Source organism: Python bivittatus, unplaced genomic scaffold (genome assembly GCF_059951505.1).
Source record: "Python bivittatus isolate LINGU-HERP-01145 unplaced genomic scaffold, Pbiv_v1 ctg000330_np1212, whole genome shotgun sequence".
Classification (NCBI taxonomy): domain Eukaryota; kingdom Metazoa; phylum Chordata; class Lepidosauria; order Squamata; family Pythonidae; genus Python; species Python bivittatus.
The window spans coordinates 45,253,336-45,275,717 of NW_028277058.1; the positions used below are offsets into that span (position 1 = coordinate 45,253,336).

Sequence of the window (22,382 nt, forward strand, 5' to 3'; positions counted from 1 at the left end):
AATAGCACTAAACACTTAACAAGGTCTTCATTCTCTATCATCACAGCAGGCTAAATTTCAGGGACAATAAGCAAGAGATTGCATTGCGCTGCCTTGATTTGCCTACCATTCTGTCCAGCTGTGGCCAGCACATTTCAGTGATGGATGTCTCAGGAATTGGGCTAGATCAGTGACAATTTAATGCTGCAAATCGACAGGCAGAGCTGGGTCTTAAGCCATTTATCCTTTAGTACACTTATTATCCCTTGTGACCTCACACATGCATTGTAATGTTTAATTAACAATTGTAAAAAGCTGGGGGATGATAGTAGAACAGCAATTCCCAAGCTGCGGGTTGGAACGCACCAGAATACTAGGGGCCAGAGGAGGAGAGAAAATGTAATTGAATGAAAGACACCTGTGAGCCTGGAGTGCCTTCCTGCTGATGCAAAGGAGGATGGTCAGCTGTGTTTGTGCACGATCACTAATCTTTTTGTCAGATTGGGGAGACACTAGAAAACCAGAACTGGCAATGGCATTCCATTCTCAAGATCTCTTCCTCCTCTGTCCCTTCAGTCTTTAGGAATAGTATAGAAAGGTTCAGGAGGACTGGCCATGTTTTTAAAAAGTTCTAGTTATGTGTTGATATGCCTATGGCTGTTTCCAAATGAACATTTTTAAAAAAAAAAAAGTTCCAGCCATAAGTCAATATGCTATGGTTAGAACTTTAAAGAAACACTGACCACCAGGAGGCAACATGTGGTCAGTTTAATCAGACGTGGGCAACCAGATGTTATCCTATGGGGTTCAAACCCTCTACTGGAATTGAATTCATAGATTTTTGTACTTTAGATGACTATATACAGTGCATTAGTAACTATTCCATTATTGTCAGCCCCTCTAAGAAGAAAGTAGCCATTCCCCAGGTGGGCCCTTCCTTTCATGTTAAACAGGTAAACCAAAATACCTACATAATTAAAACCACAGTTTGAACACCTTGCCCTGCCACATATCAGACAGTGATTGTGGTTGATGTTCCTGGTGGGAAGAGATGTAGAATTGTCAGGGGAAGAACAGCCAAGAATCCTTCATCCACTGCCCTGAAAGTACTTTGCATTACCTTATATGAAGGCAGCAATGTTGTCTGGTCTCATTGTTGAGGATGATAAAGATGAGCTCAACATATTTTTCTCCTGTGTCAAGGATGGGATGAAAACATATTGACATGGCTGTGAGGAAAAGCCCATTTACTTGCATGGTTTGTATTAACTCTACCCTATCAGCCATGACATGAGAACCACAAAGTCCAGGCAAATGCTCATTTTGCCCAGTAGACTATCCAAGAAAAAGAGCTGGAGAGAGAAAGCATGCCCCTCCATTACAAGACTCATCACCAAGGCCTTGACTCCAGTCACCAAGCCATGCTTTTTCTTGTCTGCCTGTCCAATGATGAAAGAAGCTAAAAATACCTTCAAGCCTTGAGAGATTCCCTTGATGCAAAGGCTTTTGAGATCCAGGCATTTCCTTGAGATGTGGGGACTCTGTATACCCAGCATGGTGATCTTTGACCCAATATTATGTGCTACAGAACCACTGGTCAAAAGATATGACTGGGTTAGTGGCTGACTGGGTTCAGTATGTTGTGAAAAGAGCAGCTACATACAAGATCATTATACTGATTTTTTGGGGGGTGAAGAGGGAAAGATTCACATTTATTGATGGTGAAGAAACTATCTGTAGTAATGCTGGTAGCTTTCAGATATATACAACAGCTGAATAATTTCTTTTTGCTGCCATGTTCTTTTCCTACAATAAAGCGTGAAGAGAATATGGTAAACTGAAAAAACAATGGATTTTGTTAATGCATATGAAGATCATCATTCCCTCCCGCCCCCCTTCTTGTCCCCAGTGCTTTAGAACAGTGTGCTTTTGTGGCATTATGTCAAATGAAAACTCAGGATAGAAAAGTAGATATTATTGATAGGTGGAATCATGAAATGTATCTCCATTCTAGTTCAGGGGAATAAGGCTATGTTCAGTTTTGGAATGGTCTGGGAAGTAACACTGCAACAGAAAGTTGCTGCCTTTCCATTGAAGCTTATTCCATGCACAGCGTATGTGGAGAAATACACTTTCACTTAGCTACTGGGCATGCTTTCAAGAACAGCATATGGAAATTATACACAAACAGCAGCCATTGCTGCAATTAATGGACTTTCTCTATACTCTAACAGCTGCACTTGGGAAACATATGGCTGACCTGGCAGAGAAATGGCATATATATATATCAAGCCATATTTTCCCCCTTTGTAAATGTGATAGCTTACGGAAGAAGAGCTTGTCAGTTTGAAGGACACTATAAAAGGACTTAAGATTATCGGGGGGTTTCACCTTTTCAGTGCTGGTCATGCTGCTGTACTTCTGGTAGCACACTAACATGCAAAAGTTCAGAGCTGCAGCAACTTCTGTGTAATTTTATTTTGGGCGTAATGAAGCTGAATATGCAGATGTTGTTTAACATTACACCCCATCAGCCCCAGGCATCTCAGCCAGTAATGGGAGTTGGAATCTAGCAATCTGAAAACTATACATTTCTCATTCTTGCAGTAGCATAAAATATGGGGAAATAACCTTTTCAGTCCTCAAGTTAATACTGAGTGCCAGATTAGGAAGTGCATGCACAGTAGGAATGCATGCACAAATATGACCATGTACCTATATCCTTCTCCCGTCTATCAAGACTTTCTTCTCCAGTTCACTAACCAAAATCACTGCCTTCCTGCTGCCAATTAATTAATTGACGATGAATGAAGGATTAAGATAGGCTCATGTGGTAGAAGAAATTGACAACGTGGCTCCTGTGATACCCCGAAGGGTGTCTGCATAATCCCCAGATTAAACAAAAATGTAATTTATAAAATAAAACCTCACAAGGTTGCCAGATCTCTGAAGATATGGGTGCTCTTGCATGAAATCTCATGAGATTCCAAGTGGGATTGGCAATTTTGGATGGGATTTTAGGCAAGTATGTTTTGGATTTCATGAGATGATTGATTGATTGATTGATCTGATCAGATTTTGGTACTGCCTGACTCCAAATTGACTCTGGGTAGTTCACAATATAAAGAGAGTAAGATAGAACAATAAGATAAAGAAAAAATACAATAAAATAAGACAGAAATGCAGACAACCAAAACATATGCAATTATGCCGAACGCATCTGAGAAGGGTTCCATCCGCTCTTTGCAAAAGCCTGGGAGAATGCCATCAGGGTGAGAGCCCTCAACGTCTTGGGGACCTCATTCCAGAGGACAGGGCCCTGACAGAGAAGGCATGTGTCCTGGGTCCCAATACATGCCACTGTTTAAGGAAAGGGAACTGGAGTGTACCCACTCTGTTAGCTCATATTGGCTGGACAGAAAACACAGGAGAAAGGCAGTCCCTCAAATAACTGGGTCCTATGTAATGTAGGATTTTATAGGTGATAACCAGCCCCTGGAAGCACACTGCTCACGCCACTGCATTCTGGACCAGCTGCAGCTTCTGAACGGTCTTCATGGGCACCCTGGGGATCTCAGGGAAGAGTAATAATAACAATAAAGGTAAGGCCATTATGCAGTGGTGCCCAGGATCTAAAAGAGTTCCTATCTTGGATCAAAAGTGAACCTCCTCTGGTTGCCTCAGTTAATTATTTTAGTTAAATTACCCCCTCCCGTTTATTTTTGCTCACTGTTTGGAGAGCACCCCACTTAGAGGCCAAAATGTGAGAATGGGTTATACTTTGCAATTTAGTTTTTTTAATTTGTTGTATTTTTTTAAAAAAACTGTCCAGTAGCTATCCAGTTTTCAGAGTGAAGTACCAGGTTTTAGGAGATAATAAAAGCTGATGAAACAGTAATAAAATGTCAGTCATTTGGAAAAACAAAAATAAAATCTATTAAAGATATCTAATTTATGAAAGGTGCAAACATACTGTATATTGTTTTGAAAAAAAAGTATGTTATTAGAAAAGATAGAGATGTTGGTACATATTTTTTGTACATTGCAAACTGTTGAAACAGACAAGTTTGGGCTGGAAAAAAAGAGAAACTGAATGAAACCAAATTTGGCAGAGTCGTGCACACACATTCAATTCATAAAATAATCAAAGGCTGAAAGAATTTTTAAAAGAACAGTCCCAAAGTGATTTAAAGTATGGATTTGCTGAGAGAAATTATGCTCTCTCTTTCTTTGTCTGCTAAGCATGACATTTTTGTCTGTTATTACTCACTCACCTTTGTCCCAACTATCTGAGTCATTGCCTCCACTGCAGTTTTGCTACTGTGGACTAGAATCTTTCAGTAGCTCTTTAGAAAAAAAAGGGGGGGAGATTAAACAGCCAGCTTGGACTGAAGCTGGAAAAAAAAGGGAGGACCCTGTGGGAGATAAGAGACTTCAGTTGCTGAGAACCTCAGGAACCCTTCACGTGAATGGAAGAAAGAGAGAGGAACCATCACCATTGCAGCACACCGTAGTGAGCTGGATAAATGGCCTCCTTACCCCAACACAACAAATATCTAGCCATCTTTTGCTGTACAATAGTTTTCTAGTGTCATTTTTCCTTTCTTGGAGCGGGGTGCTTTAGAACATGAATTGTTCTGGATATTTCAATTTTTGGTTTTGGTGGTAAGATATGGAATTCCTGACTAACCACAAAATAAAAGCTCCTTCTGTTTGAGGAAGTCACTATTCATAATAGCAGACAGCAGATACCCCCCCCCCCCAAAAAATGGTGGAGAAGGAGAAGGAAAGCCTGATAGCTTGCTGCTTCTTTCTACCATCTTAAAAATAGCACTGGCTGTTCCTAAGGCAAAACAATCAGTGGGATTGTTCCTGTTGATTCATATCTTTTGCTCATAAAACATTCCACTCTGCCTTCCGTTAAGGACATTAGTTCAGCAGTGGTGGCAGAGCTTGGAAGGAGGCTCGTATCGATGGTGATTTACAGCCTCTGTTCATTCAGTCAGTTTTATTTAAAAAAGAAAATGTTGCAAATTCAGTTAGCATTAATTTTCTACTGATTGTCACCAAACCCGTGTTGGATTATGAAAAGATGACTGAGCCTGTCTGTATCTTTTACCTCACGTATTAGCCTATCTGATACAAGTTTGACCATGTATTGAAACTGGGCAATATGGTTGTGATATTCTAGATGGGTAAACAAAGAGGGAAGGTGTGATGGGGAAGCTGATTCCAAACAAAAGGGCAATGTGACATGCATGTTGGCTGTTCTCTCAACATACGTGCCTGTGCTTAACTACAATTTATGCAGTTAACCCAAATTTCTGGGCTTACACGACACAATCAACTTTAAATTAACCATGAGTTTGGCTAGTTTGTGACTCAGTGTGTCATACAAACAGCCCAACATCTTTTAGCTGGGACAAGAGAAAGGGTTCTCTTGATGGCTGCATGAAATCTATGGCACTCCCTGCCTTGAGAGGCTACACTGATACCCTCTTTTTTAGAAAGGCTTTCACTCCACAGTCAATACATATTTGAGGAGGTGCCTCTGCCTGGTTCATAATTTTATTCAGTTGTTTTGTAAGTGACTATGATGGTGATGAAGATGTCCTGTGTACTTGTGTCGATTCATTCCCATTCTGTGTTCACATTCTAATAAATGAGAGGATATATACTATCCGTTTATTTATGCTCCAATTTTATAGCACTACTATAGTGACACATAACTCTGTTCATAGGAATTTTGCAGATGAAATAACTCTTATGTGATTACAGCTTCTGTTCTTCTGGAGAAGCAGAGTTGCAAGTAGACATAGCATGTGGCTTCCATATTGGCTGTATGGTTTTTAACTGCTGATGCACAAAGATTCTGATTGTATTTTTGGAGACCACCTTCTCTTGTTATACTAAGCATATGGCAGCTAGCATGAGAGATTTGGCCCACCAGTTATAGCAGTATGAATGTCTGCCCCAATGGAGCTTGCATGCCATTAAAAATAAAAACAGATGAACATTCTCAGGATCTTGTAGAAGTGAAGATATTCTGTACAGGATAACATATTTTGCAATATGGGACATGATCATGACCCACAGATTTTTAGTACTGTATATAAAAGTAAATGGTATGATAAAATTCATTGAGCATTTAGCTATAATCCCAGTAAGATGAGTATAATTTAATAGCACATTGTCCCTATGGTAGGTGAGCATGGCTGTAATTTTCTGTCTGCTGGAATAGCAGTGTGCTGGGGAAATGTCCAGTGCTGAAGTAGCAGGATAACTTGATCCTTCACCTGTAATCTGCAATGAATTTCTTTATCGACTATACTGGAATTTCTAATTGCATATGGTTATGTTAGGAATGAAATAAAAAGGGGGATTATATATAATGTTGAGAAGAATATGTAAAAAAAAAAAAGAGCTAACATCTCTGGAAAAAAAGGTAATTGAGAATTAATTGCTTAGCATGAATATTTCAGAATCAATATATATATTACATTTCAATAGTATTATGTCTTTGAAACTCTCAAAGTGTTGTATAGCCTCTGAAAACAGTTGAACAGTTTCTAATGGTGGTGTAGGCAATAAGTTTGGGCAAGGGAAGGTTGTGAAAGACACAGCTGTATTGGAAATGCTCCCTATGGTTGCTGCCTTTTTCATCAGTTAATTAAAACATCTTTTTTTTTTAAAACTTACTTATTTCCTCATTTCAAAATGGACAAGGTCTTCACATGATGGGCTGCAATTGTACAATGAGATCATTTACTGATGCTACTTGTGTGATTGGCTAATATAGAATACAAATTGCCAAGAGTATCAATAGCAGTCAATCCAGCAGCCAATAGAAGTAGCAGTAGCTGGATAGATGAGATGGGAAGTGAGACATGGATGCAAAACCACATTTGTCCAACCTGTGGACAACATCAGTGTGAGATAGTTTGGACTTGCCCCAAATTGCCCATTAAGGTCCATAGTCAAGTGGGGACCTTAACCTGGGTCTCCCCAGTCCTGGTCCTATACTTTAACCAACACACTTTACTGACTTCCTTGAAATTTAAGAAAAAAACAAACATTGATGCTCTTGAGGTATGTTCATGATGTGAAGGTCTACAATTAAGAGAAAAAAACTTACAATAGAAGAAAATATATGTAGCTTAGGGTTGAACTGTGGAGTCCTTGGTGCTCTCTGAGCTTGGTTGTTTGCTTGCAGACATTTCATTACCCAACTAGGTAACATCATCAGTGCTGTTGAGTGTGGGGTTTGCTCCCTGTTTATGAACTACTAGTTTAGTGAACTACCAAGGAGAAAACCACACCTCCATCAACACTGGCAGGGCAACTTACCATATATAAACAGGGAGCAAACCTCACACTCACTAGCACTGATGATGTTACCTAGTTGGGTAATGAAATGCCTGCAAGCAAACAACCAAGTTCAGAGAGCACCAAGGATTCCACAGAAAAAACTTACTATTTCCTTAGAAATATAGATGGTAAGACAGAAGATAACTGATGGTCTTGTGCTTGATTCATAAACATCTATGAGAAAGGAAACAGAAGGTGGACAAATGTTTTGCGATTTCAGTTACCAATTTTTTTCTCTCACACACACTCTTCTATTTTAAGAATGCTTCTAGGTCCTTTGTTGTTGTTGTTCAGTCGTTAAGTCGTGTCTCCGTGACCCCATGAACCATATCGCGCCAGGCCTTCCTATCCTTCACTGCCTCCCTGGGTTTGCTCAATTTCATGCTCATTGCTTCAGTGATGCTATCTAACCATCTCATCCTCTGCCGTCCTCTTCTCCTTTTGCCTTCAATCTTTCCCAGCATCAGTGTCTTTTCCAAAGAGTCCTCTCTTCGCATTAGGTGACCAAAGTATCTGAGCTTGAGCTTCATTATCAATCCTTCCAATTCTAGGTCCTTTAACTGTGTTCAAAGAAAAAAAACCATCCTCCAAAATCCAAACTTAATGAACAATAAATGGGAAAAATTATGGTATGGAGAAGCTATCAGCCTAACCCTAGAGAATGCACCCACAAGTAAAACAGTTACAGTTTCAACAGTTTATGGAAGGTGATAAGACTGGAGGCATCTTCCCTGGCTTGTAAGTGTCAAGGGATTGTTCCCCCCCGTTTTTTCCTATTCTGTTTGCTCACTCATTTGTATTGGAACAGCCATTAGGAACCTTTGGGGTTTCATAATGCTGAGGTTTCTTCTTTTTAATCTAATAAATTATGAAGATCTGACCTGCTGCCTCATGCTCTCTGCAAGCTTCTCCTGGGAGAATATTTCTTGCAGAATTCCCAAACATGTTAATAAGCCTTTTGCGCTGGAGGAAATTTTGGCAGATTATGCACTTAGATCAAAAGCAAAAAAAATCAAATATGTTGCTAACACACACATATATTTGCTTCAGTCCCTTGACTGAGATGTCTGATTTAAGTTTATATCCAATGCTGAATAATTGTTGAGTGTAAGCCTCTCATCTGAGCTTCTCCTGTGCATATGCATAACAATATCTTTATTAAACCAGCTGAATTTGCAAATGTTAGGCTTTGCTCAGAGTTAAGGCACAAATACTGATAAAACTACTAGTGTTAAGCAGAGAAACACTGTTGATTTGTGTGTGTGTGGGGGGGGGGTATCAGTTCTTGCTCAGTTTGATGGAGGAGAATGTGCTTTAAAATTATTTCAGAAGAGAAGTTAATTTTAGAGAAATTCTCAGGGGTAGAGTGGGATGTTCTTGGCCATCTTTAGTGATGTGGTGGCCACTGGGGTGTGTCTTTCATTGCAGAGCAAGATGCGCTCTCCTGAACTTCCTAAGCGTCCATTAAATCTCAAGGAAGGAAACCCCTCCTCTGAGGCCTTTTCAGTGGTGGCACATCTGTCACTGCAAAGGGGGAATCTCGCTGCTGAGGAATTGCTGGAGAGAGATTTCTCTGTCCACAAATCTGGAGACGTTTGAAAGGCCATTTTTGCTCAGCTCTGAAAATAATAATGTACATTTCAGAAGTTTGTTCAAGCATCACGTTTGACAATGAATACAAATCTGCTGCAAGTTTAAAGTAGCCCCTCCTTTCTTTTTGAAGAAGGGAAAGGAAAAAAATTAGTGTTAAAAATATCTTTGTGGGCCATCACTGCAGCAGAAACACGATGAAAGAATGTTCTTGGAGTGATATGGATGCCAAGAATGGTTGTAGGTGTCAGAGGGGAAAAAGCAGATTTTTCCATTTTTTCCATCAGCTTTTGCCATCATGTTCAGCCTTAGCTTTGCAGTTTTCAGATATGTTGGATTCTAAAGGACCAGCAAAGTTGGAGTAGTCTGCATTATGTATTCCCCATGACTGTTTGCTGTTGCTTTGTTACAGTTGTTTTCAACTTTCTGTTGCAAAGCTTTGGGGAACTGGGAAGTAACACTAATTCCTTTGTGGGTATGCTCTTTTTTTAATGGATGCTTTTTAAGAATTGGGTGATTTTGCTAGATTAATATGTTCTCATCAGAGTTTCCATCAAAAGTGCTGCTTAGCAGGGGGTTATCAGAGTTATACCAGAAGTTCCTAGGGTCTTCACCTGGCATTGTCGCTCTTTCATATAGCACATTTTTTAATTGTACAACTAGAACTTAATAAACTTTCAAGACCTTAGATCACTTCAAATATGCATACTCTATTTGTAAATAATCCATAGGATAATCCAGGGAAACTGGATAGCGGTCAAGTATTATTTGTGAAACCCCTTTCTGGAGGGCTTCTAAACTCCCCTCCAGGCCTGGCACCAGAATTTAGTGACATCATTGTAAACAATGACATTATTTTTGATATTCTGCAGTGGTAGAATCCTGAGGATTTTCAGTTCCCTCCCTTTTTTAAAGTCTGTTCTCAGCAACATTGTGCTCTCTCATACTTTGTAGATTTTTTTAAAAAATAAAAACAAAAAAGCACATGATTCCCTCATCAAGATTTGAGCCACCCTGAATGGACTGGGGGAAATGAATTTATTTTGAAAAGAAAGCCATCATAAGGGAGGATGTGAAAAGCAAAGCAGAAGCATTGAAGAAGCAACACTTTGCAGCTGTTCCTGCACTCTACTTTAATTTCATTTAGTCTAATGGTTACTTAATCATAAGCTAATAATTACACCAGATTTAGACTATGATATGGAATTGTGATTAAGATAACTTAACCTACAATAAGGCTTAGTTATAGACTGATAAAGAATCCTCCTCCTTGAACACAATATGGCTTAGTGTGCATCCTGATATGGCACCTGGAAAAACATTTCTTGATGTCCATCAGATGCTTTAACTTAATTTTTTAAAAAGTTTTCTTTTCAGTAATAAAGTAAACAAATAGGAGTCCAGTAGATTTGTGTCAGATATTCCATCTTTGCAGATGGAATGTTCTGGGGAATTCTGCAATCTTCCTTCTTTGAGACAGCTCAGAGTTTCACTGGTTGATGGGTAATATATAAAAATGGTTAAATAAATATATAAATAAATAATACAAATTCCAGATGTGATCTATGGTCATTTGACATCCAGAACATCACAAACCAGTTCCTAGCTTGCTGCAAAGCACAGCTCAGCACAAGACTCACATGTATCCCAGATATATTCTTTAAAAAATTAAAATGTTAGGTGGTTGTAACTTGCTCTCTAAAGAATATGTATCTTGTGAATAGCCAAAACCATTAAGGCAGCCAATTTGTAAGAAAGTTCATAACACATTTAAAAAATGTAAGTTGTGCCCAATGGTTCCAAAGGTTGTGGATTCTGGTTTAGTGTGTCCTGTGAAGCAGGTTATTATGATTTCATAGTCTCAGGCTTACACTTCTGGTGAAACTAAATTGGCATAACTTATTTGTTAAGATATGAAGTTCAATTACATGGAAAAAATATACATGTAAAAGTGAGATGAACCTGGTTATATGATCAAGGCAACCAGATCCATCCATCTTACTACTAATACAATGTCTTAAAATGTAAGATGCTCAAAATTCCATAGTTCAAATCGCTCCTCAGCCTTCGTCTTGTTAAATAACCTGAGATTAGCCACTCTTTCTTATCCCCAGGATAGTCCTCCCTGCAACATAAATAGAACAATGATCTGCTTTATAAAGTAGTTGCAAGGATTACTGTGATAATTGATGTAACTGTTGATGTATTATTGTGTCACTATTTTTTCTGCATTAGACAATATTGTACATAGGACATAATATATATGTTGTATCTAAGTTGTGTTATATTTGCTTGCATCATAATTTTGAAAAATCAGAAGTTTGTGGTTTATTACCTGATTTGGTAATTTGAGAGATGTAATCATTGACCTGATCTCATGAAGCAGTAGTTTTAAGTTAATGTTCTTGGGTAACTTGGCTAACTTACTGCTTTCCCAGAAGCTTATCAAGGCAGCCTAAAGGATGATTTATTGCCCTCCATTCTCAAATCTTCTCTTACACAGAATGTTAGATGTCAGGTAAGATAGCAATCTTTTTAAAGTTATAGCTTAGAATATGGGTTTTTTTCACATAGATAATCCTCTCTTGTGTTCTTAACTGAGGACTGATTCCAAAGTTAGAGTTCCCTTATTCCTGACACCTGGAATGCTGGGACATAAAGTCTTCTCCACTCCAGGAACCTGGGACATGTTTTTCCAGGACTCCTAAACCAAATCAGGTTGAGGGGAATTCTCAGTCCCTACTGGCATCCATGTTGAACAGGTACAGTGCTTGGAATGGGGGTGAGATGGGGACACAGTGGTCTTATCCTGGTGATGTTGGACCAGGGGAGATATAGTGGGGGTGGGGGGTTGATTTTTTCAGGGGAAGAGAGATCTCCAACTTAGTGATATCCTTTCTTCCAATTTGGCAACACCATTCTGAGTACCTGGTGGTTGGATTATTGAAGCACCTGGTCTCAAGCTATTGAATGCCAAGTCTGTCTGAATTTCATAATTTGTCAGTGGACAAGCAGGCAGATATGGTGTCTATTAGTGAAACTTGGCTGAGTGAGGACAGGGATGTTGCCCTTTCAGAAATTTGTCCAGCTGGGTTTCAGATCTGCATCAGCCTTGATTCCAGGGCCAGGGTGGTAGTGGGGCACTGATTTATTGTGCATTCTTGTCTGTAACCAGGATCTCCATTCCTGAAGTGATAGGGTATGAGTGAGTGTCTGTGTGTGAGGTTGACCCATAGAGACATATTAGGGGTCATTTTGGTATACTGGCAGCTGTGCTTCCCATTAGGGTTGCCTTGGGCTCCTTGTCTTGGTCACCAATCTGATGGTGGAACACCCCCTCTCCAACCCAATGGTGTTGGGAGACTACAACCTCCCTGAGGTTGGGACAAGGTCTAGTAGAGCCCAAGAATTCATGGGCTCCACAGCAGCCATGGGCTTGGCCTAGGTGATCTCAGCACCCACACACATAGGTGGTCACATGTTAGGCCTTGTCTTTAGTTTGGAGCACTTGTTGAATGATCTGGATATGAAGAATACTATCAATCTTCTTTTGTCACAGTCAGATCAGTTCCTGATCTAGATGAGATTGATGGCCCCCCATTGCCTCTCCAGGGCCAGATCCATTCAGCTGGTCTATCCCAGATGCCTCATAGCTCCAGTGAGCTTCCAATGAGTGCTTCAGGAATTCCCTGACAATTTCTTGGGTAAATCTGTCAAGGACTTGTTTTGCCACTGGCAGGAGGTGGCATATTGGGTTTCAGTGGAATCACCCCTGAGCAGCTTCTCTCTTTTGGCTGATCTTGAGTATCTTCTTGGTTGTCTGAGGACCTCTAGTGAATTTGACAGAGCATGGGTACATACAGTAACTAGATTTGGCCTACCCCTTGGGGATAAGAGAGGTGAAGTGTTCTTACTTCTTTCCTCTCTTATTGCACTGATGGCTTGTTGTTCAGCAACCTTATTTTGGATAGACAGTTCCCTTTGGGATAAGAACCAACCCGTGGAACTGCTAGCTGGTTACCAGTACTTTGCCAGTAAAATCTCTCATATTTGCTCCAGTCTGCATTTGCACAGGGCGTAGTGTGTGACAGGAACTTTATCTGGCTATGCTATCTGGGATTCTTTTCAGCTACCTTTGAGGAAGTGGATAAAATGTTGCCTAAGATGTCCTTGGCTACTAGTGAGCTGAATCCTTGTGCCTCCTGGCTTCTTCAGGCATCTAGAAGGGAGTAGTTCCACGGATCCAGTAGGTTGCTAATGCTGTTTTATGGGAGGGGACAATGCCATCAATCTTGAAAGAGGCTGCAGTGCACCCCTTACTCAAGAAGCCCTCTCTCAATCCAGCAGTGTTAAATAAGTAGCACCCAGTGTCCAACCTTCCCTTTTTGATGAAAGGTTTTGGTGGTTGGGACCAACTACAGAGCACTCTAGAGAAAGAGGATTTTCCAGACCCATTCAGTCAGGATTGAGGCCCAGTCATGAGATGAAGAAAGCATTGGTTGCTCATGTAAATAATCTTTGTTGAGACATGAATAGGGATTAGTGCATTTATCCTTGTTGGACTCTCAGCAGCCTTTGATAATAGTATCCGCCTGGTTGGTCTGTGGGGGTTGGGGATCAGGCCACTCTTTCACAGTAATTCTGCTCATTCTTCACTGGGCAGTTCAAGTTGGTGGTTGCTTCTGTGTGGGGTGCCACAGGGGTTGGTTCTCTCCCCACTGCTATTTAATATCTACATGAAGCTGCTGTGCAAGTTAGGGTTCTGGCATCATCAGTGGGGAGAGAACCAACCCCTGTGACAACCCAATTTATAACCTCAGATTGCACTGAAGATCTGTTGAAGCCTTGTCTTGATGTCTGGAGGCTATGAGGGCCTGGATGGGAGAAAACAGGTTGAAACTGAACCCTAGTTGCTTCTGTTTTTGCCACACTGGTGACTTTAGATGGTACCACTGCCCTTGAAGGAGCAGGTTCGTGACTTGGAAGTCCTCTTGGACTTACGGACTTTGGTTGAATCAGCAAGCGGAGGCTGTGGCTAGAGGGGCATTTGCCCTGCTTTGGCTGCTGTACCACTTGCAGCTTTATCTAGGATGAGATAAGCTACAGTGACTCATCTTCTCATCACCATCCACTTAGACTACTGCAGCATGCTGTACATGGGACTGCCTTTCAAAACTATCAAGAAGCTTCAGCTGGTGCAAAATACAACAGCCCAGATGCTTGCTGGAAGTTGCCATTGGGAGCATGTGACACCTGTATTGATGGACCTGCAGTGGTTGCCCATTAGCTTCTAGGTGCAATTTATTGTTTTTTTAATTTTTATTTACTATTTTGAAAGCATATAAGTAAAACAAATATAAGAGAAATATAAAACATGTAAGAAAGTAGGAAATATGGTACAGATAATAAAGCACTGGTAGATAAACAAAGGATCTAAGGCAATGTTTCTCAATCTTGGCAACTTTAAGGTGTGTGGACTTCAACTCCCAGAATTCCCTAGCCAGCCATGTTAGCTAGGGAATTCTGGGAGCTGAAGTCCACACATCTTAAAGTTGCTAACATTGAGAAACATTGCTCTAAGGTATCAAACCAACTAATATTCCATGAGTTTTTGTACTGCAAAAAGCCTTCATTATATCACTGGCCCCTTCCCTATTTGCTGGGCAGGAAGCAGTAGGTTTGTCCTGGCCACTTAACCCAGTTAAGTGTGTTGTAGAAACATCTATGAGCCGTTATACTAGGCTTTTAGAGGATCAGGTATGCAAAACTAATCAATTGTTTGGGTTTGGGGGTTCTCATAAACACAACTGACTGAGTGGGTTTGCTTTAACCCTGTGTACGATTGGATTTGTTTAAGGCTGAATTTAACCCTCTGGAGGTTAATTGACTGGGTAAAACTGACCTCTTTTTTAGTGTTCTCAAAGCACATTAATTGCTATGTTGACCCAGTTAATCATGTTGCGGACACACAGATAGCGATCCTCTGTTGATCATTTAATTTCTGTCTCCAAACAAGCAGAAGAAAACCTTTTAAGCTTCATTGCCTGTAAAACAGTGAGATGAGGGAAGGGAATAAAAACCATTGCTTGTAACTCCTCCATGTTAGTGCCTTCTGCCTGGTAAAGGCTAACAGGTGAAATTTACAACTTTAAGTTGGCCTTAATGCCTGTGTTTCTTTTGCATGTCAGTTCCTTTGGCTATGGAAGAGAAATGTCATTTTCTAGTGGTAATTAATTGTTTGGGTGCCTTCTGAGCCAGTATGTGGCTGTATGCATCTGAGGTAGCCTTAATCATAATCCCATGTGAAAATTCAGTGCTCTCTTGGGACACATCACATTTCTCCATTATATTGTTTGCTTGATGTTGACTTAACTCAGTGTGTGAACCCAGCCATAGTAATTTGTAAACCTCAGTTCATGGCTTTGATCTTATGTGAATCCAGTAACATGGAGATTTTTCAATAAATCATGATTAAGGAAATGATAATTTAGCTCCCTTATGGATTGAAATGGATACAGTTAGTATGTAATGTGTTTGCATCTGGATAGGGCATGATATCAAGGTTAGGGAGTCAAAGTGAAAAATTAATAATGGGAAGCACAATGTTAAACTCTAATTCCAAGTGTAAGGAAGAGATCTTCCCCCTTCTCATAATTAGAATGTCTTGGGCTACCTAACTGTATAAAAGTTTAACTTTCTGGATAGTGCAGAAATAGGTTAGTCTAACTAGAGGCTTCAATGCATAATGTGGAAAATAAGCAATTGGATTAAAATGTGATCAATTAAGTGTTGAGTGGAATTTGGTAGAGCTCATACTACCTCTGGAAGAAATGTATACTAAAGAAAGAAAACACATGAAAATGTGTTTGAATGAAAGGGTCATCCTTACGTTAAAGCAAGAGTTGGCCATAATTCTCATGGCTCTCAGCTTAAGTTTAAAAGCCCTGTACAAGAAATCAGTTCAGGCTTTGAGTCAGAGAGATCTGTCCCTCCCTGGCAGCCCACTCAGTACAGAAGAAGAAGGGGGGGGGGGGTGAGGAAAGGGGGGGTGAGGAAAGAGGGAGGGAGGGAGGGAGGGAGGAAGATATCAGAAGAAGAAAGAGATAGGGATGAGGAAGAAAGGAAAAAAGGAAAAAAGAAAGAAAGGCCTTTTCACAGAATTTTCTCCCTCCCCCACATGTGATTACTTGCTACAGGGATGCAATGCTATATACTGTGTGTGTGTATAAACTAAACAAAACAAAACAGAAAGCTGCCCAGAGTCGCTCTTGAGTGAGATGGGTGGTGACTAAATTTGAAATATGAATGAATAATAAATAAATAAATAAATAAATAAATAGTAAATAAATAAAAATACTTACTTCCTCCATCTTAACAGAGCAGTTGTCCCTGTCATCAGTCTGATCTAATCCTAGTCATCAATCTGATCCCCATAAAGAGCTGTATGACCAGTCAGTATTAGGAGGACCCAGTTTTTGTTTGACCCAATTCATTGGCTAGGAATTAGGAAGACTGGAGCTTCTACAAAACTGAGCAATGTGAATAAGGAAGCAGATCCTGGGAAAAAGAAATGTATATGTCAGATTTATATAACAGCCCATCTCACACAGAGCAACTCCGGATGACATCTTGATGCTGAGTGAGTGATTCTAATTGATCCTTAAAGGCAATCCTTGTTAATGACCATCCATATTATAATATTTATTAAATCAGCTCAAAAAGTGTATTTGTAAAAATCAAAGCCAGAACAAGGAACCACAGTGGAATTAATTATTGGCTATGAGTAGCTCCATCTAAACACATGAAAAATAATTTATTGTGTCCCAATATGAAGCTTTCCATACTATAAGTAATTGCTTTCACTTCTACTATATTATGCTGGGGAGTTAAGGAACAGAAAGAGAGCAGAGGAAGGACCACAGGCATTTTTTTAAAGAGAAAGCATAAGGCTTTGAGGTTCATAGAATGTTATAGTTGGAAGTTACTTTAGATATCATCTAGTCCTCCAACTTTGTGTCCTCCAGATGTGTTGTGTTATACAGTAGCTCCTAGAAGTCCCAGCCAGTATGGCAAGCAGCTGTGCTGCTTTGAAGCCCTCTGAGCTTTAATCCCAGCACATCTGGAGTACACTGGGATTGGGAGAAGCTATTCTAGTCCAAACGTAGCTCAGTGTAGGCTCTACAACATAGGGTGAAACAATACTCTTCTGACAGATGGGCATTCAACATCCATTTAACTACTTCTCATGAAGGATAACCTAACATTTTCTGATTTGTTCCACTATCCTTTGGCTCTTAATATGAGGTCATTTGACGAAAATCTGTTTTCCTGCAGTTTCTACCTGTTGTTTCATTTTTTGTGGTCAATATGTGTACGTGCACTGTCTAGTGCAAAGACAGTGGGGATCTTGGATTGCTGCCTATTGAATGCTTAATCTTTTCAAGTGCCCCATTACACTGTCTAGTTGTGACATGTGGTAAAACGGACCCTCAGTGAGTCCCTTTGCTGTAAGCAAAGGGTGGCCAGGATCTTGTTTGGTAAAGCAAAGAACCTACATGAGGATGATGGTGGATTCTTTCTATAAAAACGAACGAGGCTATTCCTATCTTCTTTTCACAGAAGAAAACTGCAATTTGTATTCTTTTCACCCTCTTCCCACACTTTAGGAGTTGGTTGACCTTCATTGTAATTTTGTTGGAAGGCTACTTATTAAATGCCTAAAGAATAAACACATTAATGGAATGTGTGCGACTGTCTGTTCTAGCCCCGCCTATTTGTCCTCCCGACCCAACCTCCTTTTCGGATTGAGCCCAACATAATCCTCGAAGCCAAGTGTGACTCTTGTTCCCCTAAAGCTTGCATATCCTTGGCATAAAAGATGTCAGTATGTTCTGGAGTGTGGGGGGAAGAGGAAAGATCACAGCGGTGTTCCATTTTAAGTACAGTTCTTAGTTGTAAACTTTCATTCTGGATGTGCATTTGGTGCCCAGATGGTGGAGGCACACAACAGAGCCCACCATGCTGTCAGGGCAGACGGGTGCCTATGTAAATATTTTGCTTTCCCCCCTATAATATTTGGCTTTGTCTAATCTAATTGCTGTCAAAGGCAGAATGTTAGGAGCATGCAAGGAAAGCAAACAATGACACCTCTGATAACTTGGGAAGTTGTGAACCCGCCTATGTTGTAGTAACTAGTAATTTGGTTACAAAATGCTTTACTCATCCTCTGATATGTCTGGTGTATTCAAGCCAAGTGCTGTTTCAGGACCCAGCAGTCTAAAGCTCATTGGATAAAGACAAATGGTGAAAAATAAAATCTAATCCTGATCAATCAAATATCACTTGCCAAGATCATTTACAGAATCATGTTCAGATAATTCAGGGAATGTACCTTGGTACCTGCATGCACTCATCAGGTGTCATGTTTAACTTGTTCTTAATAGATTCTTTAAATTTAAAAGGAAAGCTGGCATGCTGTCAAACAAAGCAGCAGAGTTCAACATCAATTGCATGTCTCCATCAAATCACTGAAATTAAGTTTTAAGTTTAAATTATTGTTCTATTTACTGTGGATGTGTTAATTCTGTATTTCTTACTGAACTGTGGATGTATTAAGTGTTGGTTTGTAAACCACTGGAACTCTTGGCAGATTCAGCAGTATTCAAGTGCAATAAGCAAGCAAATAAACATTTTGCTAAAGAATTACCCTAGATCTCATATTGTCCCCATGGACATTCTGATCTAGGAAATAAAAATGATGGGTGACTGTAATCCAGTGTTTTGTTGGAAAGCCCAATTATTGGGGTTATTGTATCTGGGTTGCAGAATTACAGGGTATCATAGAAGAGCAGCAAAGAGATACAGAAATACTTACTCTTTGCTGAGTTGCTAGTGGCTACCTGGATTTCTCCAGCCCAAATGAGGTAGCCCTACCAATTGTACTAGAGAGAGAGATGGGGAAAGTGAGTAAGTTGGGATAATAGAAAGCATTCTGAAAGGGGGGTGGGGTGGAGCTTAGGATAATTTGCTTTCTTGTTAAGGGATATTTCATAGCAGAGTCCTTGGTGCTCTCTGAGATTGTTGTTTGCTTGCAAACATTTCATTACCTGACTAGGTAACATCATCAGGTCACTGGATGAAAGCAAACGGTGTTTTCTTAATTAATTTATTTTTATGGCTTTTAAAATAATGACAGAAAAATAAAAAAAAAGGAACACAAAAATACTTACATTGTCAAATAAAGATACATAACAAGTGCTTAAAAAAGAAATAAGTGAAAAGAATACAACAGAAAAAAAATGAAGTATAATATATCGTTACAGCAATAAACAATTACAATTCTATATTTTTCCTAATACAAACATTAGGCAAGTGTGTGTGTGTGTGTTTCTAATACATTTATATAACTACCATGCTTTTTTTTAACGTACTGTATTTTGCATAAATGAGTTCCATATTTCATTATACTTGTCCATACAAAGTCTAAGTCTATAGGAAATCCACTCATAGGTGGCAAGTATAATCCATTGAGTAAATGAGGCCATACATTTATCTTTCCAGTGCTGCAATATCAGTCTTTTAGCCATAGTAATGGCACGGAGAATCCATTTACATTGTCCAGTTGTCAAATTCCATGTACTAGGTATGTAATTCAAAAGAATATTATCCTCTAAGAATTTTAGTTTTTGTCGCACAGTCACATTTATGTAGTCTACTACTTTCTCCCCAAACTTAGTAAGTATAGGACATTGTAAAAACATGTGTTTTAAAGAAGCATTGTCTTATTACATGTCAAACAAGTTGCTGTCTTAGACAATTCTTTTCTATACTATACTGTAATGTAGTCCAATAAATTCTGAATATTATTTTTTATTGTATAAGTCATAGTTTAAGATCCATTGACAGTCTTGCTATAGAAATGAAGACACTTTCCCATTGTCTAGGCAATATAGAAACCTCTAATTTTTTATTCCACTCATATCTTAGGATCTGCATATCAGATTGATTTATTGATAGTAAATATCTATAAAAAGCAATGGTTTTTTTATTTTATTTTAAAGGGTTTAACAAATTGTTCTAGTATCTCAGGTGTCTCAGAAGCTGAAAATGCTGCAGGTCCAAACAGTGTTGTTAATAAATGTTGTAGCTGTAAATATTGCCATTGGGTTACAACCAAGAGATGATATTTATCTCTTAACACAGGATAAGTTAAAAATTCATGTTCGTCATCTATCAATTGGTCCAAAGTCAATATCTCCATTTCCATCCAATTTTTCCATATCACCATCTTCTTCCCAATTTTTAATGTTGGGTTGCCCCATAAAGTCAATTTAGCATGGGAAAAAGGATCAAATCTTTTTTTTTAAAGACATTACATTCCATAACTTTCTAACTGACATAATTGTTTCCATAGATACTAGAGTTCTATTATATTTAGATCCTAATACTGTCCATCCAACCAAAGGAGCTATATATGGCAAACAGTGTTTTCCTTATCCGTTTGCTGCCACCCTAGTTAAGTCATCCATGGTTTTGTAGCTCAGATATGGTGGTGCCAATATTTCATAACTTGCTATGCCTGCCATGGCAAACATTTTGTGAAAAGGCAACCCTGCCCCATGTGGCAGCTGTGAGAAGGACCTTATTGCCCAATTTCAAAATTTGAGATGTAGCCATTGGCCCTTGAGTTCTCCAATTGTAGTTTGGTTCTATTCTACACTGGTAAGTCTGAAAGTACAGTACTATATTCACTTCTGGGTCTTTTAGAGTGACTGCTGTCAATCGAGTATATTGGGGGGGGGGGAAAAAACAGAGGGGTCTGGTACCCAAATCCCAGGTAGAAAAGCTAGAAGTGGCTATGTTTACCCTGGATAGAAGAAGATTAAGCAGAAATAGCAGATGAGAAGATTTGCTGCTCCAGAAACAATTCAGGGGTGGAAATTGGAAGAAAGCAGTATATAGCTAAACATGAGGGTGATTTGGTAATTATTAGAAGAAACTACTGTTTCTCAGCCTCAGTCCTGTCTATGCAGTGTGAGGAGACAATGAAAATCTATTAAAGGATGTAATCTGATTAGGAAACATTGATTTATTAATCATAAGTGTGACTTTGATTTGAGTATAAATGGATCTAGGAATTTACATTTTCATTTACTTACGGATTCATTTGCCTATGGATAAAAAGTGTATCAGTAAGGCAAGAAGCTACATTTTCATGGCGTCTGAAACCTTCTGCCTGAGGCGTCTACCTTATTTTGCCTCACCGTAGGGCTGGCTCTGTGAAGTGCTATTGTACATTTACCCACTGCGTCCTTTCATTGGCATCCATACCATTGTGGGTGCTCTGTGGTTTGAGAAGCACCGATTCTTGACTGTATTAACAGGCTTGTTTGTTAATACTACTGCTGGGCACAAATTTCTCCATCAAAGAAGAAATTGGGTTGATGATGTCTCCAAATGTCTCCAAGGGAAGGATAAAACTTTGTCAAGGGCATATTCCCCCTTAATGGTGATGGTAGTATTGCCACTGAAAGAGCCCAATGGGAAAAATTCCTTTATGATGTCTTACTTGGGGATTGATCTTGTATGGAAGTTCTAGCAGAGGAGCTCAGCTATAGTATAACTTTCCCTAAAGAACAGTATATCCTTCTAGCTGGGATAGTCATCCTCTTCCATTGAGCGTGCAGCTTCAGGAGGGACACACATGAAGCAATAAGGGAGTAAGGGGGCACCCACCTACACAGCCAAGTCAGCTGAATCAACTCTAGCAATCGATGGAGTGACAGCTTGGGGACTTAATAAAAATACGAGGCTGTAGAAGATTGTATAGTGAAAGACAGAATATTCAGACAAACCCCTTGGCCACTTTCTATCTAAATAAGCTGTTTACAATATCCTTAATGATGCTTCACACTGATCTGATGTTACACTCCATTTAACAAAAGAGAATGATTGTTGGATCAATAATGTTATGTTTCCCATATCTTGCTTTTGCAGGAGCCATTGACCAATGTTCATATATCAAGTACCACTACTCCTCAGCAACCATTCCCAAGAATCTAACCTACAACATTACTAAGACCATCCGTCAAGATGAATGGCATGCTTTACGTAAGTCTCTTGCCTCTTTTCTCCTCCTCCTAGTATGGGATGGTGATTTCAAATTGTGTGGATTGGAAAATGAAGGTAAACCACACTTACTGTTACCCTGAACAGCTCTGCTGATTTTGTGCCTGTGCTAGAAACATTGCAATGTCTGGTTCTATTGAATTACAAGTGTCAAGATGATATTTCTGGTTCTGTCAAATGTTTAGCATGTTCACTGCTTTATGTTTGTGATGGTATGGTAAATTTTACAACTGAATTCCTCTCTTAATGCATAAGATAGAACCTTCAGAGTTAGCTATGCAGCCTTTAATTTGTTGATGTTGCCATGGGCAAATTCA

The 22,382-nt window shown here is 39.5% G+C and overlaps 1 protein-coding gene across 1 annotated transcript in view; it reads left to right on the forward strand.

The window, feature by feature from the left end:
• TMEM178B (transmembrane protein 178B) overlaps positions 1-22,382 on the forward strand; it is a 304,760-nt gene that overhangs the window by 36,011 nt on the left and 246,367 nt on the right. The window contains exon 2 of the mRNA XM_088141145.1: positions 21,934-22,047. Coding sequence (XP_087997271.1) covers positions 21,934-22,047 — 114 coding nt within the window. The remainder of the gene's footprint in view (positions 1-21,933; positions 22,048-22,382) is intronic.